Source organism: Neoarius graeffei, chromosome 7 (genome assembly GCF_027579695.1).
Source record: "Neoarius graeffei isolate fNeoGra1 chromosome 7, fNeoGra1.pri, whole genome shotgun sequence".
Classification (NCBI taxonomy): Eukaryota; Metazoa; Chordata; class Actinopteri; order Siluriformes; family Ariidae; genus Neoarius; species Neoarius graeffei.
The window spans coordinates 17,071,316-17,097,618 of record NC_083575.1 but is presented as its reverse complement, the minus strand read 5'-3'; the positions used below and the strand labels follow the sequence as shown (position 1 = coordinate 17,097,618).

Here is a 26,303-nt window from a genome sequence, read left to right as displayed (position 1 = left end):
ACCATATAGCCCTGTCTCCTGTGTCATATGCCATCTTTAATTTAAAAAAAATCAAATTGTTCTCAACACTGAACAATTCATCTTTGCTGAGTGCAGGATTCTTGTACATATGTAGTCTTTCCTACTCTTTCTCCTAGTGGTCATCCCTTTTGTCAGCATCAGTGTCCTTTGCTTTTCCTTGTAAATACTTTTTTCTTCTAGCCATGCTCTGATCTAATCCCCTTTGCAATGTCGACGTTAATGTTAGCTGTCTCGTCCTGTGTATTCTCAGCAGTATTCTCAACGGTATCACTCACACCGCTATTACCACCATCGGATTCAGGAGTTTTCCTCTTAGCAGGGGAAACTTCTGCAACTGCACTTGTACGTTTTAGCCAGCGGTCCATGTGTTTTACAGCGAAAGTCCGAGAGAGGAAGAGTGCGCGCGCTGTATCTGTGTGTGTGTGAACTGTCTGTGTCTGCTGTTTTTTTCTGAGTAGGCTACGGGGGGAGAGGGGGGTCAGTCAGCAAAAGGAGGGTTAAATTCAAGTAACCTTGAGAACAGAAGGTAGTCGCGCATTCACACTGATCCATTACAGTGTTTCCCCTAGAAAATGTTTGAAGGTGTGATGGCAAGACCTGCACTCAGACATCCCACCCCAGTACGAGGATAAAAACAGCCAACAGCACAGAAGGCTATACATAGATTAATCCATCGGTCATGACTTTAGCCCACAACATGCCAGCACATAACTGCGCAGAATAAAATGCTAAAACAGCCAACAGTACACAACAAAAGCACCTCGGTAGTAGGCTAACTCAACTTGAACAACTTGCTTGTATCAGTACCAATGCAGTATAGAAACATTGAAAACAGAGGAAGCAGTGCACTCAGCGGTGCTAATAGAAGTAACCAATGACTTACCCTTAAAACTTCCCAAAGGCCTGCCTGCGTCTGTCATTGGCCTGCATGAACTCCTTTGCGATGGCTGTCATGTCAGTTTGTTCCAGAATGTCACGGTGAATATGGCAGTTCATCAAGTCATTCAGTCTCTTTTGTGTCATTGTGGATCGGAGGTATGATTTCAGTTGATGAAGTGTGGAAAACAAACGCTCTGCTGATGCCGAGGGCACGAAGGCCAAAAGCCAGGGCACCGAGGCCATAAAATAAAACAATGATTTTAAGTTCATGTCTATAACGAATTTAATTTAAGGACTAATGACTCTTCTGAGGAAGATTGGAGTCCCGGTCAAAACTATCAAGCAGGTAAAGAAACATCTACAATATTATGTCTGAAGATAAGAAAATATTGAACACATCTAAACTTATCAATCCATCACTCACTTCAAAAATTGTAAAACTTATTAAACCTATATCCTCCCATAATTTCTGTTCAATTGACACCGAATGTGCAAGAGCATCTTCAGACTGTACTACTATGCAGATTTTTGATTAATCAAAACTGAGCCTGGAGTACATCAAAATGTTTGACTGTAAATGGAACATATACTAGCATGCAGGCTACTGATTAACCCATAAGAGCCCAGACCGATTTCTCGATCAAGGAAAATTATTGAGGAAATAAAATGAACTAAATAGGCGACAAAGAAAACATCTCTGACCTTTTATTTTTTAAAATAGCACTTTCATGTCTCAAGATCTGAAATATTAAATTGCAAATTTGCAGAACACTGCAACACTATTACACTGTTAACCCAAAAGTTCATTCTATGCAAACAGTTTGAGTAAATACCACTTTTAAAGATTAGTTTTATTGCATTACTTACAGTATGAGTATATGAAGAGTATATGAGACAGTCATTGGGTGTACTCATTTTTGTAATTTAAACAAACTTAAACTATCATGTTTTACCTCAGGCCACAGTGCTGCCCTGTTGTGATTGGCTCAAAACTCAAGACAAGTTGAGTTGACTGCTACAGAGGAAGTTGCGCCATTTTCTAATTTATACAGAGCAATTTAAGGTCTTTGCACTTTTGACAGCAAGCTAATTAGCATGTTACCGGCTACAGTCGAGTCGGTACTCAGCACGTTAAAAGTGGGTCAACGTTGTAACGACATAACGTTACTGTACAAGCAATGCTTATTTAACGGTAACAAACTTAAGCCCTATATGTTGAAACTCCTCTCTTATTCGTTCGTTAATTTATCACACAGTCTTACCTCAGTCAACTTCTTCCCTCCTTCTGTGAAAATTCAACGTCAGACGCGGACACAAGTGGGCAGGGGATGCGTTTGATCCAAGTCTCCTGATTGGCTGGTGGTAGATTGGTGGGCGGGGGATGCGTTTGATTAAGTCTCCTGATTGGCTGGTGATAGATTGGTGTCATTATAGCACGTCGGAGCGGTTCCTGCCAGGCTCGAGTCCGCTCAACGTCAAAAAATATTGGTTTAGCCTATTTTTTTTTAAATAGGACTGCCTAGGGGTGCTACGGAATTCCTGAAGGTGCGGCGGCAAAAATCAAGGTGCGGCGGCCCACCGCAGCCAATTGTACATAGCGGAAACCCTGCATTATTAGATTGACGTTGTCAGGCAATGCAGTAATGTGTGCGGGAATCTCTCGCATTAGAATCGTTAAAGGTGCGGGAATTTAAAAAAATATGCGCAATACCCGCAATCCCGTGCCCAAATTCAGGCCCTGAAAGGTACTGTTTATCTTGAGAAATCGCAATTGTTTGATGGATTTTGCTTAAACTTTAAATGACTTTCGCATAAAATGCGAATACAGATGATTTTCTTTTCGCAAATTGGAATAAAACTTCGCAATTTGTGGACGTGCGAGCAGCTAGCGTGAGCCCAGGCTAGGATTTTTCATTCTGGGTCCAGGTACCCACATGACCGGCCAAATTGGGGTCCATGGCATTTTTTTTGTGGGGCCCAAATATATATATATATATATATATATATATATATATATATATATATATATATATATATATATAAAACGGTCAGAGAGAGAGGAAAAATATATATATATATATATATATATATATATATATATATATATATATATATATATATATGCCATCAAACACCAATAGCCTTATATATAAATATATATATATTCTGCCATACAGTTGCAACAACGACTGTAGCAACGATCTTGCCATTTTTTTCCACTGACGTTTCATAAAGTTAAAGGTTTTTCAGTCATTCTTTGCGAGTGGTTAACCTGGAATAGAACATTTCTATGTTCTATTCCAGGTTAACCACTCGCAAAGAATGACTGACTGAAAAACCTTTAACTCTATGGAACGTCAGTGGAAAAAAATGGCACTTTTACTGATGTTGCAGATTGTTGTTTATCATGCAGTATCTGCCCTATTCCCGGGCAAACAAAGAAACAGCCATGACAGTTAATAATGAAAATTGAGACACACCCATTTACAAAATATGGATGAGTCACGGAATACGGATTCATGGAAAATTTAATCAAGTATAGCATGGCTCTTTTAATCATGGATATGTGATGTTTTCCGTGAATATCAATAATTAAAATTAAATAGTAAACTAATAAACATACAAATGCAAGTCAAATATTTTATAATGAACTTCGGCAGTCCAAATGTTTAATTGTTCTCAACCTCTTTTTTTCTTTTTTTTTTTTTTAAACTGAGTTTACAATGCTGGCATCTCAGATGGAACCATTTCCTGCATTTTGTACAATTAAATCGATATTCTGGCGTTCTGCATGTGCACTAAAGTTTTATTTCACATTTACTAGATAGAAATTGTGAAAAAAAACTCCTCTAATGATGCATCTTCTCAGATGTTGTCTCACAGCTTTGTGGTCATAATCTCTGACAATCCACTAAAACAAATTTCTACAGTGTTTATCGCATACACATCACAGCCACTGGCATTTGGTTATACGTCTGAGTTCATGAAATGTACAATTATTTTAGATTCCAGAGAATGCATTATGTTGGCAATACTCATTTGAACTGAATAAGAGATGGAATTTGTCAATTCGATCCATGTTGTTGTTTTTACTGTCTCCTCAACGTTTTTAATGACAGAAGGCTTTGGTCTTATGGATATTTTTGTTTGCTTTTTGCTGTTTCCATGTGCCTTTGGTTGAGAGATAGATTAATCACTGATGTAATGCAACACTACAATGTTCTTAAAGTTTGGCGACAGCGGGGTATAAACTTTTTTGAAAATGCTTGTCCATTACTCTTTTCCCATTTTTGTTTTGATATATGGGTTTCTTCACAAGAAAAACTGAAGAAAAAAATAGAATAAGACGTCATTGTTCTGTAGACTTGTAGCAATGCTCGTAAAATTACCCATCCATAATACATCTGTATGAAATCCGTAACCAAGCCATAATATACTTAAACGTCTGTGACGCTTGTGTTTAAAATCTGTATTTTTTTTCTGTGATCCCTAGTCTGTGACTCGTCCGTATTTTGTCAACCACTTTGAGAAAACTGCAGTCAATACGATCTCTCAAACGATTAAAAATTAATTTTATACCAGCAGATTGCATTACATCGAAAAACTGAAACAAGCAGGCATTGCTGATCCATTATAATTTACCCACATATGTATTTATTTATTCTGCCTATTGCGCTCTCTCTCTGTCTCTCTCCCCCCTCTGTGCACGCGCACATTCACTACTTCAGATGGATTAAATGCAGAGGAGGAATTTGGCTGTGCTTGAGTATACATGTGATAAAAATCAAAAATAAAGGTGGTTTCTTCTTAATTTACCCACAAATGTTTATTCCACTTGAAAAGTGTTTAGCAAACCAGCTACCGGATTTGGGATACTACGACATCCTGGATGATTTAGTATTGGGTGGCACGGTTGTGTAGTGGTTATCACTGTCGCCTCGCAGCAAGAATGTTCTGGGTTCAAGCCCAGTGGCTGACGGGGGTCCTTTCTTTGTGGAGTTTGCATGTTCTCCCCGTGTCTGCATGGGTTTCCTCTTGGTGCTCCGGTTTCCCCCACAGTTCAAAGACAAGCAGTTAGGTTAACATGGGGCGACCTTAGGCTGACGTGCCCTTGAGCAAGGTATTGTAGTAATCCCCGATGTGGGTGGAGCACAGAAGCACAGCAGGCGAGAGTTTGTGTTTACACACGCACTTTATTCGGCTTTTCTTTCTTTCTTTCTTTCTTTCTTTCACTCATGCACGCGCACACGTGTTATGGTCGGGGAGCGAATTCCTCTTCTCTCCTCTCCCCCTCCCTTTATACTCCATCCCTGCAACACACACACACTGACATCAGGTGTAATGACCTAGCCACTTACCTTCCCTGACCCCGCCCTCCATTCACAGACTGCTGCTTGGCCACGCCCCCGCTGCTACATACCCCCACCTCCCGACTCAGGCCGGGGAGCCGTCTGGCCTGAAGCTGACTCCCCCCCCGACGGGACAGGAAGTCCGCCACCATCATCTGTGCCCCCGGCCTGTGGATCACCTCGAACTTAAATGGCTGGAGAGCGAGATACCAACGGGTGATCCGCGCATTGGCATCCTTCATGCGGTGGAGCCACTGGAGGGGTGCGTGGTCCGAACAGAGAGTGAAAGGGCGTCCCAGCAGGTAGTATCGGAGGGCGAGGACCGCCCACTTGATGGCGAGACACTCCTTTTCAATTGTGCTGTGCTTGCTTTCGCACACCGACAGCTTTCGGCTGATGTACAGCACCGGGCGCTCCTCACCCTCCACCTCCTGGGACAGAACGGCCCCCAGCCCCCTGTCCGATGCATCAGTCTGCAAAATAAAGGGGAGAGAGAAATCAGGGGAGTGTAAAAGTGGCCCCCCACACAGTGCAGCTTTTACTTCAGAGAAGGCCTGTTGGCATTGCTCCGTCCACTGGAACGGATCTGGAGCCCCCTTTTTAGTGAGGTCGGTTAGCGGGCTGGTGACAGCCGAATAGTTAGGTATAAACCTACGATAATAGCCAGCCAGCCCCAAGAACCGCCTCACCTCCTTTTTGGTCTTGGGCCTCGGGCACGCCGCAATTGCTGCAGTCTTGTTAATTTGGGGACGCACCTGCCCATGACCCAAGTGGAACCCCAGATACCGTACTTCCACCCGCCCAACTGCACACTTGTTCGGGTTAGCTGTGAGGCCCGCTCGCCTCAGCGACTTTAGAACAGTCCTCAGGTGTTCCAAGTGCCGTGGCCAATCATGACTGTAGATTATTGTCATCTAGATAGGCGGCCGGGTAGGCAGCATGAGGGCGGAGGACCCTGTCCATAAGCCGCTGGAATGTAGCGGGCGCCCCAAATAACCCAAAGGGGAGCGTGACAAATTGGTGTAAACCAAATGGTGTGGAAAAGGCCATTTTCTCTCGGGATAGAGGAGTCAAGGGGATCTGCCAATATCCCTTGGTTAGATCCAGTGTCGAATAAAAGCGAGCAGCGCCTAACCCAAGGGTGTCCAAACTGATCCATGAAGGGCCGTGTGGCTGCAGGTTTTCATTCCAGCCATGCAGCAGCACACCTGATTTGGCTTATTCAATCAACTGACACACCCACCCTTTAATCAAGGGTGGGTGTGGCTGCAAGTATTTGACTGTGTGAAGACAGTTCAGTTGATTGAATGAGCCAAGTCAGGTGTGCTGCTGCATGGCTGGAATGAAAACCTGCAGCCACATGGCCCTTCGTGGATCAGTTTGGACACCCCTGGTCTAACCGATCAAGCAACTCATCAATGCGAGGCATTGGGTACGCGTCAAATTTAGACATCACGTTGACCTTTCTATAGTCCACACAGAACCGGACCAACCCATCAGTCTTGGGAACCAGGACCACTGGGCTGCTCCAGTCACTGTGGGACTCCTTGATTATGCCCATTTCGAGCATGGCCTTGAGTTCATCCCGAACCACCTTTTTCTTGTGTTTGGGCAAGCGGTAAGGGTGGCTACGCACTACCACCCCCGGGGGCGTTTCGATGTGGTGTTCTATCAGGTGGGTACGACCCGGAAGGGGTGAGAACACGTCGGAAAATTCCTTCTGCAACTTGGCTACCTCCGTGAGTTGGATCGGCGAGAGGTGGTCTGCACAAGGGACCGGAGTGGCCTGAGATGTTATCTTTTTTACCTCCGGCCCCAGCTCCGCCTTCTCTGGGACTGCCAACGCCATGGGGACCCCCTCATTCCAGCATTTTAAAAGGTTAAGGTGGTAGACTTGCAGTGCCCCGCCCCTATCCGTTCGCTTTACTTCATAGTTGACGTCCCCAACTCGTCGTGTGACCTCGAAGGGCCCTTGCCACTTGGCGACTAATTTAGAACTCGACGTGGGCAATAATACGAGTACTTTTTCTCCCGGCATGAATTCTCTAAGGCGCGTGCCCCTGTCATACAGCCGGCTTTGACGTTCTTGTGCCTGCCGTAAATTCTCCTGGGTTAATTGCGTGAGGGTGTGGAATTTTGCGCGCAGGTCAAGAACGTACTGGATTTCATTTTTACTCTGTGAAGGTCCCTCCTCCCAATTTTCCCGCAGCACATCCAGAATGCCACGCGGCTTACGCCCATATAATCATTCAAAGGGAGAAAACCCTGTGGAGGCTTGCGGGACCTCTCGTACTGCGAACAACGGGTTCGAGCCACTTATCCCAGTTACGCGCATCTTCACTAATGAATTTCTGGATTATGTTTTTGAGTGTCTGGTTGAATCGCTTGACTAATTCATCCGTTTGTGGGTGATAGATACTGGTGCGGATAGACTTAATCCCCAGTAACCCATACAGCTCGCGCAGTGTGCGTGACATAAACGAGGTGCCTTGGTCTGTCAGGATTTCTTTCGGAATCCCGACCCGGGAGATAATGCAGAAGAGTGCTTCCGCAATACTGCGTGCTGAGATATTGCAGAGAGGCACTGCCTCCGGATATCGCGTTGCATAGTCCACTAGATAAAATAAAATAAAATAAAGCGATATCCCCGTGCTGACCGATCTAATGGCCCGACGAGATCCATCCCAATTCGCTCAAACGGGGTCTCGATTAGAGGAAGAGGGCGCAACGGCGCTTTTGGAGTGGCCGCGGGATTTACTAATTGGCATTCACGGCACGCCGCACACCACCGACGGACATCCCCGCGAATCCTTGGCCAATAGAACCGGGCCATTATTCGGGCTAGTGTTTTGTCTTGCCCCAAGTGTCCGGCCATGGGATTAAAGTGAGCCGCATGGAATACGAGTTCCCTATGGCTCTTTGGGATTAACAACTGGGTTACTCGTTCCTTAGTTTGAGTGTCCTGCATCACTCGGTACAATCTATCTTTCATAATGGCAAAATGGGGGAAGGTTGGTGCCGCGCTTGGCTGAAGAGTTTGACCATCGATTACTCTCACTTGGTCAAACGCATGCCGCAGAGTCTCGTCTCGCGACTGCTCTAACGGGAAATCCCCAAGGGACTCCCCGAGAGAGGGAGGAGGAGCGAGGTGCTCCTCACTCTGATGCGGTATCGACGTGGACGGCTCTGCGACAGCTTCTCCAGCCAATGCCACACCAGGATCTTCCCGTGACCTACTAGGGCAGGACCCACTACGTGTTAAATACTCCATTAATTCTTTAAATCCCAGCCAGTCAGTACCCAAGATCAACGAGTGGGTAAGGCGAGGATTAACCGCTGCCTTCATTTTATGCGTTTGACCCTGGAATAGAATCTGGACCGACACTAGAGGGTAATGGTGAACATCCCCGTGCACACACAACACCTTCACTGCTTGTGCTCCCCCCAATGCCTCACCTTGCACCAGGCGTTGGTGAATTGAGGTCTGATTGCAACCGGAATCCACCAAAGCGTGATATGTATCCCCTTGAATACTCACCGGTACACGATACGTTCTGCCCCGATCAGGGGTGGTTTCTGGCACGTCGGGGATCCGGATGACAGCCCCCACCTCCCTTGCGGGGCTCTGACTCGGGAGACGCTCCGATTCCCTGCCGCGCCAGCACACCGGCCCAGGCTTTCCTTCTGCACAGGTGTTACGGGTGTCACTCACCTGAGGGGAAGACAACACAGACACAGAAGAGGGAGATGGGAGGACACCACGGGTGTGACAGGCCGGCTGGGGAGGAGCCAGCCGCCGCCTCCATGGCAGGGGAACAGGGTGGGGAGGGGGACAAGAGACGGGGGGGAAGAGAGAAGAGAATCGAGGGGAGACGCCTCGTCTGCCTGCCATCGGGGCCGCCTCCAGATGGTCCTCCGCCAGCTCGATGGCTCATTCCAGCGACGCCGGGCAGTGACACTGGACCCATTCCGCCATTCTTTCCGGAAATTGAGAGATGAATTGCTCCAGTGCCACCAGATCAATGATCTCCTCGGCGTTGTGGTCTTCCACCCTCAGCCACCGCCGGTAGGCGTCCCGGAGTTGCTGGCCGAATGCAAACGGCCGGCTGACCTCCTCCAGTGTCAGCGTCCGGAAGCGCTGACGGTGTTGCTCCGGGGAGCGGCCAAGCCGCTGCAGGATAGCTTTCCTCAGGTCCGTATAGACCAGCCGGCTGTCAGCAGGGAGCTGCTGCACTGCGAGCTGCGCTTCGCCAGTCAGGAGCGGGAGGAGGCGCGCCGCGCGCTGCTCCAGCGGCCACCCCCACGCCTCGGTTGCTTGCTCAAAGACAGCGAGGAACGCTTCCGGATCGTCCTGCGGTCCCATCTTCGTGAGGGTGGCGGCAGCGGTGGCCGGCGGCCCTGCTAACGTGAGCCGGTGCTGGAACGCCTGGCGATCTTCCTGCTGGGCCAGCATCAAGGCTTCGAAGCGCTGCTGCTGCTCCTTCCGGAGGGTGATCAGCTCTTGATGCTGGTTCTGCTGGGCGGTAGCGAGGGCAAGGATGAGGTCTTTGAACGGGGAGGACTCCATGGGGTGGTTCCCTTCTGTGCGTCCCAGGTTTCGGCACCACTGTAGTAATCCCCGATGTGGGTGGAGCACAGAAGCATGGCAGGCGAGAGTTTGTGTTTACACACACGCACTTTATTCGGCTTTTCAGCTTGCTTTCATTCATTCATTCATTCACGCACGCACGCACACGTGTTATGGTCGGGGAGCGAATTCCTCTTCTTTCCTCTCCCCCTCCCTTTATACTCCATTCCTGCAACACACACACACACACACACACACACACACACACAAATTGACATCAGGTGTAATGACCTAGCCACTTACCTTCCCTGACCCCGCCCTCCATTCACAGACTGCTGCTTGGCCACGCCTCCGCTGCCACAGGTATCTAACCCCTAACTGCTCCCCGGGCGCTGTAGTATGGCTGCCCAGTGCTCTGGGTGTGTGTGTGTGTTCACTGCTTCAGATGGGTTAAATGCAGAGGATAAATTTCACTGTGCTCGAGTGTGCATGTGACAAAGGCTTATTATTATTTGGGACTTCTAAATACACTGGAGATGCTAAAGGCGTACAAAAGTATGCCTACCAATATTTCGAGGCAGATTTCCTATACGACAAAGTTGTGGGGAAATTTCCGATAAAGGAAAATACCTTAGTTTTCACATGACGTCACAGAGTCGGGGATTCCCTAGTGGCGGCCATCTTGCGGGTCAAGCTTACTGTACGGGTCACTGAGCACACATTGTAACGCGCGAGTACAAAGTCTTCAAAAGAACCCAAGCAGGCTATTTAAAGCTAGCAATGGTGCACACCTGTTGTATTCACGGCTGTCGTAATAGGTCAGATGATGACGTCAAGCGGAGCTTTTATGGAATTCCCACTGTACGGGAGCACGAAGGCGAGCAAACAAAGAAACTCAGCATACAAAGGAGAAATCTATGGCTTGCGAGAATCAACCACAAGGATTATCAGCCTTCCAAACACAGCAAAGTCTGGTCCGATCATTTTATAAGTGGTAAGTTGTTTAAATAAACAATCAATTGTGTTTAAGTTTGTTTTTGGAAACCAAAACATCGTGTAAACAATCTCTGGAGAATGCCTAACTGGAACCGCTGAGTGTACGTTTACATTGTAATTTACACTTGATATCGCTCGTTTGTCACGTTTCTATTTGAAACTTGTCACTTCACCCACGCAAGGGTCATTTTTGAAAAAAATTTAGGTCTATTCTGTATGATTTGATTTGTGCTTGGGATGCAAACAGTGCGCCTTTTGGCGGATGCCGCCTGAATCGCGCAGATCCGATTTTTTTTTTTTTTAGGGGGGGCGTTGGAGTGTCTGATTATAATTTCAAAGTAAATTCTGTATTAAAATTACTAAATAAGCAAATCCATTACAGTCCATGAAACAGGAAGTATAAGGATGAGAAAAAAAAACAGTTTAAATCGCAAAGCTGCGCACATTTGCGCAGCCCGACTGCGAAAAAGGCAGCATCCGACAAAAGGCGCGCTGTGAATATATAAAGTTGTATATATCAGACAGCCTTTAAAGTTTGATGAAGTCAGTTTCAGGCTTTGGAGCAGGCTTTGGCAGTTTCAGGCTTTGGCAGCCCTGCATAGTCACTTGAAAATGCATCTTTGTCCACTTCGTAGGGGTCAGTTCCCCCAATCAAGGCCAGTTTGGCTGCATACCGTTGTCGTGAGATGTCGTCTAATGTATCTATATACTTCTGTTTGCTTGATTTTGCCGACATTGATCTTTATTTTAGAAAACTGACTATGTAACTTCATAAATTCGTCCGAGATAACGTAGCCGGTAATGGCAATGGTCTGTTTTGTTTGCCCCACAAGATGGCGGCTGGAGGGCGTTCCCCGGAATGCCGTGACGTCAGTGAAAACTATTATGACACAATTAAGCTCAAACATGGACTTCTAATAGTAATAAACAAGCCAGGGCTTAGATCGAACATATTTTATGGTGTTTGGCTGAGTCCACATTATCAGTACGTAACAAACATGCTGCTAATCTAGCCAAGCATTAGGTCTAATAAAATATATTGCGTGCAAAGCCAGATATATTTTTAACATTGCAGAGCTTTCACATTAACCTGATATAAAATGTTCTCCCCACACACAGGAATGTTTTGCTGGCATCCAGTTTAACTGCAGCTCACCATTTTTCTCGTCTTTCTGGGTTTGCTGGGAAGCGGTGAAAAGTTAAACCAGGCTTATCTCCATGTCTCTTATTAAATCCAAAAGCACTACAAGTCTCTGTCAGTGTTCTTTTAGATGTAACTGCTACAAGGATATCTAGATGCGGTGAGTGTGGCTTACCCACGTACACTTGTGCCGGTCATTGTCAAACACAAAGCTCACCAGGCAATATGGCTGCATAAACAAATCCGCAGTGCAATGACCTGTCACGTGATCTTTTTGTTCTGTTCACGTTTGCTTTGTTTGTTAAGCAACATAACAGATTTGCCAAGGCATTCGGGAAAAATTCAAGTAGCAGCCATGTCCCAGGACACACTAAAATTCTGAAAATGCCTTTTTTTTTCCTTCTCATTTTTGTGCGTAAAAATGCACAATTTCTGCATTAATGCAATCCCTGTTCTAGTGCAGTGCAAAGTCCCGATCATGCATTACCTTTATGTGAGAACTCAATATTTGACATAAAAACCGCTTGATGAAAAAGATTGTGTTTTATTGAATAACTCTGTCATCAGTCAGTCAGTGACCCCCCCCCCCCCCCCCCCCCAAAAAAAAAAACACCATACAAGCACCATTCAAGATGCTTTGAAAAGTGGAGAACCTCACGGTTCAGATACAATTTAAAGTTCATCTCGATCATAAATGGCTCAAAAGTTATTTAAAGTTTTGTACAACAAATCTATTATGCATTGTGCCGGTCGAGAGAGAGTGCGAATGAGCGAGGGCGCACACGTGGGTCGAGAGAGACGTCGGATATTAACAAATAAACTAGATTGCATTTCCTCTGCAGAAACTGCTGGAGTATGCTTTCTCAAATGAAGCCACATTCTCTCACATTCTATAAAATGCATACAATAACTGACATGCACAAAAATACCTTATTGAACCCTCCAAATGGCTTTTAAGTCATTACCCCTAAAACACCCCCATCACAATGGGCTGCCCCACAAAGAACCCGGGAAACCCCTCTATTTCCCCCCAGTGGAACAGTCCATCTGTTTCCCCAAACGAGACACGGAAGAATGTTTTGAATGTCTAGTGAGTGAATTGCTACCGCAGTTGTAATAAAAGTTTTAACCAATAAATGAAGTTTTTAACAGCCAGTGTGAATTATTTTACTTTTTGAGACTAGACAAAGCTTATACAGATGAAGAATATAGCAACAGGACAGCAGTGATTTAAAGATGCAGGCAAATGGCTGCCTGCGCGCTATGTCAGCATCACGGCTCAGCCCGTCACACACTCATCATTTTGAAGGGAGATTTCACTGTGCTTCGCGCAGTGAAATCTCCTCTCCACCCTTTTATATGTTTTTCAATTTAATTCAGAGGTTTTACAGGGTTTAAAACATGGATTTTGGCTGTAAAAATCGCAGTTTTAATTTTTTTTTCTGCTGCTCCCACTCTAACGTATAGAGTGGGGGCGCTCCTTATGACGTCATCACTCCCATTTCAATGGCACGGAATTTTGCTGAAAAACGGGAATACCGAACGAACGACAAGGGGTAGTCCAACCATTTTAACAAGCACACCATTCCAGATGTTTCAGTGTTGGAACGGTGTCTCTATCTCGAAAGCCCTTGGAGGAGTAGTGGGTTCAAAAAACAGGTGAAAACGAATAATAATAAAAATAAAACTTAAGAAGAACAATAGTGTGCTTTTGCAAGCACACTAATAAATAGGTAGCTAGAGTGATTGATTGATGAGATGAACTGAAGCCACATGAGGGAAAAGTGAGGGATGAAAAAATCAAAAAGGAATGTCGGATGTATGAAAAGAGGTAATGTACATTGTAATGTTGTATTGTTTGTCATTGTGAGTATTTCAAAAATGGACGATATGGGAGCAGTTTGAAAAATTTCCCATTCAAAGTCTATGGGGAAAATTGGACAGATGGAGGGATTAAAAGAGGGTATATCAAAATGAAAAGTCATAGCCTCTGTCCTAGTTACAAGGCCTATGCAAGAACATTTAAAGGGATTTTTATTCTCAATAAAACAGTGGTTTTATTCTCAAGCTTATTTTAAGTAAAAGTAGTCGCAGATTTCAGAAATCAAACTTTCATTTGCGGAGACCAAATAGTGTTCAAGAAAAATGAATTTTCTTTAAAATGTCAGATGGGCTTTCTGCAGTGATGACACATGCGATGACGTCAGGTAGCTATCGCTTGGAGCAGCTCAGCTGTTTATGTTCTCTGTTTACATTGTAGTTTTGCTAGTTTTACAAGTATGATTTATCAGTTTTTAAATAAGTATGCTTCATTGGGTAGCATATAAATGCCAAAATGATACTAAAAAGAAAGCATAGACTGCATTTCCACAGAGAAAATGCAAATTGTGTTTACTCAGCTGTGGCAAAGTGTCACCAACAGAAACTGGATCAGACATTACATTATGCTAATGACATTTAGCAGATGCTCTTATCCAAAGCGACGTACAGCATACCCAGAGCAGACTGGGGTTAGGTGCCTTGCTCAAGGGCACTTCAGCCATTCCTGCTGGTCCAGGGAATCAAACCGGCAACCTTTTGGTCCCAAAGCTGCTTTTCTAACCATTAGGCCATGACATGAGACCTCACCCTGCAAACTCTATCCGCACCAAAACTCAGCTGACTTCAATGACTTGCATGATGGTAGAGAGAGCCAATGACCCAGAGATCACCCTAGCAACTCTCTAGGCTACTAAACACTGTTCTCACTGGCCCCCAGTGACCTACAAGATGACTCAATTGCTCTCCTTAGGGTTGCTTTTGATCCACTAGAGGATAAATACCTGGAATTCCTCACTAGTCAGACAGAACTGAAGAAGCTTTTTGGATGAGAGGTGAAATGTCTTCAAGAATTTCCAGCAAGTCTAGTTGCCTTTTTTAACACCTATGGTTTTCTCTGTGGAAATGCAGTCTAGATCCAGCTTTCTTTTTAGCATCATTGTGACCATTTATATGCTATACAATGAGGCATACTTATTTAAAAACTGATAAATTTGGTAAAATATTTGTAAAACTAGCAAAACTGCAGTGTAAATAGAGATTATAAACAGCTGAGTTGCTCCAAGTGACTGTAATCTGATGTCATCACATATGTCACCACCGCAGGAAGCCCAGCTGACATTTTAAAGAAAATTTCATTTTTCTCGAACACTCTTTGGTCTCTGAAAATGAAAGTTAGATTTTTGAAATCTGCGACTACTTTTACTTAAAATAAGTTTGAGAATAAATCCGCTGGAAGATCCCTTTAAACAAACTTTCTATGTTATGCGATTTGAGCTGAATTAATCCTGTAATAATAATAATAAGCAGCATCAAAGTGATAAAAGTAGATAACAGATAATGCTTTGCTTTCCAAGCATTATAATACATGACTAAAATAACTAGCTGATTTATGCTTGTAACAAGTTAAGCATTTTATGTATATATTGATTCATCTTTGACACATTCTTAAGGAAAATATTTTTGTTTGCAAATATTTTAAGAATTATTTTTGTTAGAAACGTATGTAATTTCTTCAATTGTTTGAGTGAGACATTTTAAGTGTGGTGTGTAATGTATTTTATATAATCATTCTTTGGAAGGGTGATGACAATGCCTCAGTTGACTGTATGTCTTGACCAGGGCTTTGAACCAGAATTTTTTTCCTATTGGTTCGTTCCGAACAGAAACGGAATTTTAACATTTCCGGTTTTGGGTTCCACCATTAAATAGACGTTCCCGAACCGGTTAGAACAAAAAAATTTCATTCCCGGAACGGTTAATTACGTTCCCTGTCAGCTGTTTAACAAATGGCTATAAAATTATGTCTGTCTCATCCAGCTTAAGCCAAATGTAGGCTAATTCTATTACAACCTTCATTAAATAAGACAAGAAATAATTCAAAACAATTATTTCAAATGTTGGCGATTTGGATTCTCAGTATGTCTTCCCATCTACACAAACAGAAAAAGTGCCAAAAATGAAAGATAATTCGTTTAGTGTGTTACCAAAGGCTAGTCAGGCCCTATAGAGGGCTACCGCATGACGTCACCGCGCCGCGAGATTTTGTTAGGCGCCATATTGGAAGACCAAGTACACATCTATGCAAGTACATACATTCATAAAACAAACTACACCTGAAATGTAGCCAGGGCCGGTTCTGCCCTAATCTGGACCCGGGTGCAACATCGCGCAACCCCCCCCCCAAAAAAAAAACACACACACCAGTCTAAATCAGGACAACCATCACATAACTATAAACATTTATCAACTATTTTAACTAAATGGGCTATAATAAATAAGCCTGCAGGCAGCCACGGCGGGCTGCCTCAGAAAAGTAACCATTCAATGACACAACTGAAAGCCTGCAGCCACGGCAGGCTGCCTTAAAAAGTAATCATTTGTCCTACCTTAAAACTCGTTTTGCATTTTCTGCCTCCTTTTTTGTATTTTCAACCCTCCGTTTATTTTCTTTCCTTTTCTGAAAACCCGATTTGTGTCCAGACATTTTGTTCTGCTACCAACGAACTAACTCATCAGGTCTCGTCTCTCGAGCCCACGATGATTCCCGTGGGAAGGGCAACAATTGATACATTTTTACAAACAGCCAATAGGGAGGTTGCAATGTTCAGGCTCTTCTTTGCTCAGACACTCAGTAATGGAGACGTGATGATAGTCCACCTTCCCGCTCTCTCCATTCAGTCAGCGAACGTCACACAGGAAGTGAACCCCAGCGGGTCATAGAAACTTGCGCAGGAGAAGAATGACTTTTATTTGTAGGCTACGGAAACTTTGAGGAACGAAATAAAAACCGGTATTAACCGGTTACCATTATTTTTAATAAGCGTTTCTGTTCCGGAACATAAAAAATAATAAAGTTTCTGGTTTCGTTTCTGTTCCATGTGAAATAGAAAAAGTTCCCGGTTTTCGTTTTCGTTCCTTGAACCGGTTCAAAGCCCTGGTCTTGACCTAGGGGGACACAACAGAAAGGATATATGAAAGTAGTTTTATTTACTGTAAGGAAACAATTTCCAGCCTGCTTGACATTAAACATGTATGGGGAGGAAGTTCTGAATTTTGTATTGTTGTGAAATCACATTCTCTCTCTGTAGATTGAAAAATCAACACCATCAGATGAAGAAATGTCAGAAGAAGCGGTTCAGATGGTGAATCCATGCAGGCGTTCACCACGCGCTGCATCAGAGCATGCTCAGAAACCCAAACGCCGACGTATTGTTGTGGCCTCTGACAGTGAGAGCTCTAGTGATGGGTTCAAGCCAGATCAGGTAGAAACGAGCAGTGAGGATGAAGATGAGGTCATCAGTGATGCAGAGGAAACCATACCTGAATCTGAAACGGACAGTACTGTGAAACCTGTGAAACGGAAACGTGCATCAGAGAAAACTTCTGAAACAAAGAATAAAGCTCTACCTTCAGGGATCCACAAGCGCAATCCTGTGAGTCTTGCAGCTGACACAAAATCACGCCTGTCTGCTTTTTCTGCTCCAGGCAGCTTTGAGAGCCAGGACAGTGCTGCAGGAAACTTGGGTGGGACTGGCATGTGGGACCATGAAAAATTGGATTGGTTGCAGGATGGCAAAAGAAAAGATGCTCAGAGGCGGTGTCAGTCAGATGAGAACTATGACCCAACAACTTTATATGTGCCTGAAGACTTCCTTAACAGGGTTACACCTGGCATGCGTCGATGGTGGCAACTCAAATCAGAGATGTTTGATACTGTTCTTTTCTATAAAGTAGGCAAGTTTTATGAGCTCTACCACATGGATGCTGTGATTGGTGTCAGTGAGTTGGGGCTTATTTTCATGAAAGGCACCTGGGCACATTCTGGTTTCCCTGAGATAGGTTTTGGCCGTTTCTCTGATGTGCTCGTACAAAAAGGTTACAAGGTGGCACGTGTGGAACAGACTGAGACCCCTGAAATGATGGAAGCACGATGCAAGGCTATGGTGCGTCCCACTAAATTTGACCGTGTAGTTCGACGAGAGGTATGTAGAGTAATCACCCGGGGCACCCAGACACACAGTGTGCTTGATGGTGTGCCTTCTGAGGCTGAGAGCAAGTACCTGCTGAGTGTGAAAGAAAAAAATCAGGAGGAAAACGTTGGCAAATGTCACACTTATGGGGTCTGCTTCATTGACAGCTCAGTGGGTCGCTTTTATGTAGGTCAGTTCCAAGATGACCGTCACTGTTCCCGTCTGCGTACCTTACTGGCACATTATGTGCCTGCCCAGGTGCTATTCGAAAAGGGTAACTTGTCAGCTGAGACACAGAAGATCTTCAAGGCTGCTCTGTCCTCAGCAATGCATGAGAGTCTCAATGCTGGCTCACAATTCTGGGATCCCCAGAAAACCCTGAAAACCTTGGCAGATGAAGACTACTTTAAAGAAAGTGAAGAAGAGTTTGGTACTTCTTCAGGATCAGCTCTCCCCAGTGCTCTAAAAGCAATGACTTCTGAAAGCGACTTGCTAGGTCTTACTCCAAAAGAAGGATATGAACTTGCTCTCTCTGCACTTGGGGGATGCATATTCTATCTCAAAAAATGTCTGGTCGATCAAGAGCTGCTTTCCATGGCTAACTTTCAGGAATATGTTCCAGTGGATGTGGAGATACAGAAGTCAGAGAATGCATCAAATTTATTTGCCCAAACATGCCAGCGCATGGTGGTGGATGGAGTGACACTGGCCAACCTTGAAATTCTCCAGAATGGTTCTACTGGAGGCACTGAAGGTACTCTGCTGGAACAGTTGGACACCTGTTGTACTCCCTTTGGCAAGAGGTTGCTGAGACAATGGCTCTGTGGTCCCCTCTGTAACCCAGCCTCCATCAATGATCGGCTGGATGCTCTTGAAGACCTAATGGCTGTTCCAGCACAAGCTGCTGAGGTTACAGAACTCCTGAAGAAACTTCCAGACCTTGAAAGGTTACTCAGCAAAATCCATAGTATGGGTACTCCTCTGAAGGGACAGGACCACCCAGACAGCAGAGCAATTCTTTATGAGGAGATTGCCTATAGCAAGCGCAAGATTGCGGACTTCCTTTCAGCACTGGAAGGATTCGGAACCATCCAGGAAGTAATGTCAATCATGGAGTCAGTCTCAGTAGGATTCCAGTCAAAATTGCTGCGGCAAGTAGTGATCCTAAAAACAAGAAATGATGAGGGGCTGTTTCCTAATCTTAGACCAGAGCTTAACCGCTGGGACACAGCTTTCGACCATCAAAAAGCACGTACAACTGGTGTGATTACACCCAAGGCTGGCTTTGACTCTGAGTATGATCGAGCTCTGAGTGGGATTAAGGACTGCGAAAGAAATCTGCAAGACTACTTGGTTCGACAGAAGAAGAGACTTGGCTGCCAGAATCTATCTTACTGGGGCACAGGACGGAACCGCTATCAAATGGAGGTTCCAGACAGTGTGTCTGAGAGGAGCATACCAGAAGAATTTGAGGTGAAGTCCACAAAAAAGGGTTGGAAGAGATACTCAACAAAGGAGATTGAGCATATGTTCTCAGAGTTGCAGAGTTGGGAAGACAAAAGGGATGCTGCACTGAAAGATTGCATGAGGAGACTGTTTTACAACTTTGATAAAAACTACAGAGACTGGCAGACTGCTGTGGAGTGCACATCAGTTCTTGGTAAGGACAAAAATAATTTTGTTTAAAACTCCCCCCCCCCCCCCCCCCCATGTTATTACTACATATTTATAACATTTTCATCCAGTTTTTATATTTCTTTTAGAAAAATGCTGACTGCAAAATTAGATATTGTTGTCATCTTCAAAGACTCCTAACTGCTTGTTTTAGTTGTTAAAAAAATTGCAAATATAAATACTACGACAAGACTACAAATTGCAAGGGAAACAAGTTGTATTTTAAATATTAAAAATATTCCTTGCATAACTTATTGATGATTTGCAAATCGTGTTGCATTGGGTCATCAAAGGTTGCTAACCCTGTCAGGTTGTCTGGGTGATAATCAGCTTCAGTCTCCCGGAATATGAGAGAAAAAATTTGGAGATTATGAGGTTGAAATAATATTTAAAATAAACTGAAAAGTTTGAATATATAGGTTTATTTGAGTGACATAAAACATGACTTCAAAAATTTTTTTAACATGAGCCAAAACTCCTGAAATAGTTCTAACACTAGTTCCCCAGTTATTTTCCAAATTCCACTGCTTTTGATTTCCAACATCAGTAACTATCAATGCCAAATGCAATATAATATTTAACATAATACACATTTTTTCCAAAGCTGACCAAATTTACATTTTACCAATGAGACCATTGGCTTAAAAAAAACATTGTACACTCATGAAGCTCTTTATTAGGAACACCTATACACTTACTCATTTATGTAATTATCCAATCAGCCAGTTGTGTGGCAGCAGCGTAATGCATAAAATCATGCAGATATGGGCCTGCAGCTTTGGGTAATGTTCACATTAACCATCACAATGGGAGAAAAATATGATTTTGACTGTGGCATGATTGTGCCAGATGGGCTGGTTTGAGTGTTTTCATGCACAAAACACTCTAGAATTTACTCAGAATGGTACAATAAAGGGAAAAACATCCAGTGAGCAGCAGATCTATGGGTGGAAACTCCTTGTTGATGAGGTCAACTGAGTTTGACCTGACAGAAAGGCTACAGTAAAGCATAACCACTCTGTACAATTGTGGTGGGCAGAAAAGCATCTCAGAATGCACAACACATTGAAACTTAAGGTGGATGGGTTAAAACAGCAGAAGACCATGCTGGGTTCCACTTCTGTCAGCCAAGAGCAGAAAGCTGAGGCTGTAGTGGGCACAAGCTCACCAAAACTGGGACAACTGAAGACTGGAAAAACAACCTGATGACACTTGATTTCTGCTGAGTAATGCAAATGATAGGGTCAGAATTTGGTGCTAACAGCATGTGTCTGTGGACCCAATCTGATTTGTATCAACAGTCCAGGCTAGTGGAGGTGGTATAATGGTGTGGAGAATGTTTTCTTGGCCCACTTTGCGTCTGTTAATCATTGCTTGAATGCCACAGCTGTTTTGTTATGTTGCTTTCATGGCCACAGTTGATCAATCTTCTAATGACTATTTCAGCATGATAATACACCATGTCACAGAGCAAACGTTATCTCAAGCTGGTTTCATTAACTTGAAAATGAGTTCAGTGACCTTCCCAGTCACTGGATCTGAATTCAGGCAAACACCTTTGGGATGTGGTACAATGGGAAATTCACAGCTTGAAGGTGCACCTGATAAGTTACTATATAACTGCAATGATGCCATCATGTCAACATGGGCCAGAACCTTGTGGAGTCCATGCCATGAAGAATTGAGGGTGTTTTGAGTGTAAAGGGAGGCTCTATCTAGTGTGAGTATAGTGTTCCTAAGAAAGTGTTTGGTGAGTGTCGCCATAAATGTGTTATGAGAATGAGAAAATCAAATGCAAGGTTTATGGATATGCTTGGCATTTTTATCGTCTCAACTGAAGCTTTATAGAGTTAATTGAATGCATGTACATTCCACAACCTGCAGGAAAAAGTCAGCCCAGGCACAAATAATTTAAACAATTTCCAGGATTTTGGTCATACAGAGTTGGCAACCCTAATCAAAGCTGCATGTAAAGACTTGACGGGTTTTTCTTTTCCATAAGAAATGAAAACTCAACAGCCAAATGAATAACACTTGAGCATTCTTTGTTTTGAATTTAAAATAAACATTCTTACAAGAAATAAGTTGTTAAAAGGCTTACTTTTGCATACAATCACTACAAGTTGTGTTTTCTATAATAATAATAATTGATTATTATGCTGCCTATGGGAGTCTATGACGCCCCATATGACTGTCCTCATCTTAAGGGTCTCCAAAATTTTGTCCAAATTCACCTCTAGGTGATGGTATAATTTTCAAGTTTGTAAAACTTCTCATAACTTTTTGAACCATTCAACATCAGATCAAAATTCCTATTTCTGGTGATTTTCTTGAAGGTTCACTGTGTTTGATGATTGAAGGAATTTGTCATTTCTTAAAGAGGAAGTTGGTGTCTAACGAAAACAGTGGTTTGTGTGTTTTTTTTTTTTTAAACTTACCACAAATTTTGTTGAATAACTATGAAATTTGGAAGCGATCATCAGGAGACCAAGAACAACATTTCTGTCTTAGATTTTTAACATGATTGATGGTTTATCCATAATGTGCAACAAAATTTTCAGGATGAGGGCATATCTCAGCAATGTTGTGATGGATTTTGACCAAACTTTGTAGATGAGTCCTGAGGGACAGGTTGTTTAACCTAAAACCCAAGTAGGGAGTGCTGTAATTCAAAAATTTTAGTAAAATGGTTCATAACTTTTGAACCATGTAACCTGCAATGAGGAGTCTTCTTTCTGTGAATCCTTGGAGATACGTTGATTTGATGTGTGGTGTGGAGTTATGGGTTGTTGGTTTTGGGTTTATTTTGGTGATCTGCCAAATAGGAACTCGGCCATGCTGAAATTCAGTGTCCGTCTGTCCATCCATCCCATTCCCCCCCCCAGTCAAGAAATTTGGATCATCTTTAATCTGTAAATTAATTAAGTCACCAAACAGGACATGAGGGCATATCTCAGCAGTGCCTTTTGTAAATTGACATTTAAAGTTGTTGCACATATTTGGCTACATGATCTGATGTTAAGAAACAAAATTTGACATGGGGGGGTGCACTGATCTGAAATGAAAACAGGAAGTGAGTTGATGAGAACAGCTTGACCGGTTGCCTTTAAATTTAGTCCATTTACTTGGAGCAACCACTGATGAGGCTAGTGGCTTTTGTCTTCTGCCATAGCAAAGGGGTGGGGACAAAGTCCTTGGCCCCCTTAATTGCTGCTTGCAGCTATATTTGGTATTTATTTTAATGTGCTCGAACCTTTGGTTGACTTTGTTTTACTCAATGTTTAGAGGATATTTATGATAAATTACATCATTTACTTTTTCTTGACTTGGGTATATTTTACCAATATACCTTTTAGGATCACCTAAACATCAAGTTATACGGATACCCAACTGATCCTTGTGAAACCCTATTTCACAGTCTAAGTACAATAGTGATGGTGTCTATGCTGTTGCAGATGTGCTGTTGAGTTTGTCCCAATACAGCCAGAGTGGGAATGGAGTGATGGTAAAACCAGAGATTATTCTGCCAGGTAATGGCCCCCATTCTTCCCCTTTCCTGGACCTCCGCGGATCCCGGCACCCCTGTGTCACGAAAACCTATTTTGGTGATGACTTCATCCCCAATAACATCTTTATTGGTTGTCCTGGCAATGAAGAAGAGGAGAGTGAGGACAATAGGAAGGCACTGGCTCCCTGTGTACTTGTCACAGGGCCAAACATGGGAGGCAAGTCCACCCTAATGAGGCAGGTGAGTTCATTCTTGTAGACTGTTTAGGACACAATTCTAGTGAGTTTTTAGAAACTTTTAATGTCAAGTTTGCCTGGAATGAGTTTTGTCCTTGCAGAGTCTTGGGACAGATATTGGTTTATGTACATGCAATTTTTAAGCTTCTTTTAATTTAGATAAGCTGCAGTTCACATTGAAAAAACAAAAGGAAAGGTCTATAGGTATAAGATAAGCAGTGTTAGTGCTGTATTCACTGTTTGTCCCAGATTTTTAAAGGTTTTTCCCTCAGAAGGTTGTTTAAAGCAGATACACAGAGCCTTTATTTTTAAATAAATTTGAGTGGATGGTATCTCCATCCTTGACTCTTGCATGCTGCATAAATGGGAATTATATTAGTGCTGTCAAAGATAACGCGTTAACGCGATCTCAATTTAATGCGATTTAAAAAAATAGTGCCGTTAACGCAAATTCTAATTTGGCCCTGCGAGTCACCCATAGTTCCTGTTGAGGCTTGTCGCGCGCTGCTTCAATAAGAGTACGTGAGAGTGATGGAGAAAGGCATAGACACACAAACATCCTCGCCGCCATATTGGATGGGGCAAAGTGGAGATTCTTCAACCGTCTCTGGTATAGCGTCTAGACAGTAGCCGAGAATAAAGATGCCTCATTCATGTGCTGCGTTTAACTGTACCAACAGGTTTACCGTCCAAACGAGATCACATGGGATTACCTTTCACAGGTGAGACTGGAAAAATACTTTTCAATACTGTTCCTTCAGTCTTCAGTTTCCCAGCTCATCTCCACCGGGTAGGTGTAAGCAGTGAGAATTAGATAATACAGTGCCACACTATGATGAACGTTTTTGAACGTATGATGAATGTTTTTATTTTTATCTGTTTTTTTCTTCTTTTATGGCAAATACTTCTCTTCAAAAGAAACTAATGAAGAGTAAAATAAAACTTTTTTTATTTTCACAGTGATATGCACTTTATTTTTCATCCCTTGGTTTTCTCATCTAATATGGAAGTTATGGATGTCAGTGGCTGTGACAAGACGTGTTATGCTCTGCAATAAAAAAAAAAACATTGGTACAAAGCAAGCCCGTTCACTTTTTTATGCTGATAAGAGAATTACAATGGTTTTTCATGTGACAAAAATGTGCGATTAAATTGCGATTAATCGCGAGTTAACTATGACAGTCGCGACATTAATCGCGATTAAATATTTTAATCGCTTGACAGCACTTATATATATGAGAGTTAAAATCGACCGCAAAGTTGGCATTTGAGCTGCCCCGCCGCTAGGCCACCCAGCCCTGAGCGCGTGACCGGTTTTAAGGCCGAGGCCTTTCACAGCTATAGACCAAAGTCATATAAATAAAAATTTATGGTGAAAGTAAGAAATACCATGACCGACTTGCTCAACTAAGACTGATTTGACTTGAGTATGTCAACTTTTGCTTTCAGTGTCTGGTGTGACCCCCTTGTGCAGCAATAACTTCAACTAAATGTTTCCGGTAACTGTTGATCAGTCCTGCACACCGGCTTGGAGGAATTTTAGCCCGTTCCTCTGTACAGAACAGTTTCAACTCTGGAATGTTGGTGGGTTTCCTCACATGAACTGCTCGCTTCAGGTCCTTCCACAACATTTCCATTGGATTAAGGTCAGGAATTTGGCCATTCCAAAACAGTAACTTTATTATTCTTTAACCATTCTTTAGTAGAACGACTTGCATGCTTAGGGTCATTGTCTTGCTGCATGACCCACCTTCTCTTGAGATTCAGTTCATGGATAGATGTCCTGACATTTTCCTTTAGAATTCACTGGTATAATTCAGAATTCATTGTTCCATCAATGATGGCATGCCGTCCTGGCCCAGATGCAGCAAAACAGGCCCAAACCATGATACTGCCACCACCATGTTTCACAGATGGGATAAGGTTCTTATGCTGGAGTGCAGTGTTTTCCTTTCTCCAAACATAATGCTTCTCATTTAAACCAAAAAGTTCTATTTTGGTCTCATCTGTCCACAAAACATTTTTCCAATAGCCTTCTGGCTTGTCCACGTGATCTTTAGCAAACTGCAGACGAGCAGCAATGTTCTTTTTGGAGAGCAGTGGCTTTCTCCTTGCAACCCTGCCATGCACACCATTTGTTGTTCAGTTTTCTTATGATGGTGGACTCATGGACATTTAACTTTAGCCAATGTGAAAGAGGCCTTCAGTTGCTTAGAAGTTACCCTGGGGTCATATCTGTGAAGATTCTCAATCATCCAGGTCATATGCCCTTTTCTACCACCCACAGTTTACCCTGGGGTCCTTTGTGACCTCGCCAACTATTACACGCCTTGCTCTTGGAGTGATCTTTGTTGGTCGACCACTCCTGGGGAGGGTAACAATGGTCTTGAATTTCCTCCATTTGTACACAATCTGTCTGACTGTGGTTTGGTAGAGTCTAAACTCTTTAGAGATGGTTTTGTAACCTTTTCCAGCCTGATGAGCATCAACAACGCTTTTTCTGAGGTCCTCAGAAATCTCCTTTGTTCGTGCCATGATGCACTTCCACAAACGTGTTGTAAAGATCAGACTTTAATTGATCCCTGTTCTTTAAATAAACCAGTGCCCACTCACACCTGATTGTCATCCCATTGATTGAAAATACCTGACTCTAATTTCACCTTCAAATTAACTGCTAATCCTAGAGGTTCACATTTTTGCCGCTCACAGATATGTAATATTGGATCATTTTCCTCAATAAATAAATGACCAAATATAATATTTTTGTCGCATTTGTTTAACTGGGTTCTCTTTATCTACTTTTAGGACTTGTGTGAAAATCTGATGATATTTTAGGTCATATTCATGCAGAAATATAGAAAATTCTAAAGGGTTCACAAACTTTCAAGCACCACTGTACATGCATGCATTTTCACTGCTAA

At 43.2% G+C, this 26,303-nt stretch overlaps 1 protein-coding gene across 4 annotated transcripts in view; it reads left to right on the top strand.

Annotated features, from left to right (window-relative positions):
- msh6 (mutS homolog 6 (E. coli)) overlaps positions 1-26,303 on the top strand; it is an 80,562-nt gene that overhangs the window by 48,309 nt on the left and 5,950 nt on the right. For 3 of the 4 annotated variants that reach the window (XR_009655004.1, XM_060925334.1, XM_060925335.1), the window contains 2 exons: positions 17,083-19,624; positions 23,094-23,386. Coding sequence is in view for 3 of the 4 variants with exons in the window: in XM_060925334.1 (XP_060781317.1) it covers positions 17,083-19,624; positions 23,094-23,386 (2,835 nt within the window). In the remaining variant the exon portion in view is untranslated. The remainder of the gene's footprint in view (positions 1-17,082; positions 19,625-23,093; positions 23,387-26,303) is intronic. The other variant, XM_060925336.1, reaches the window with a different exon arrangement.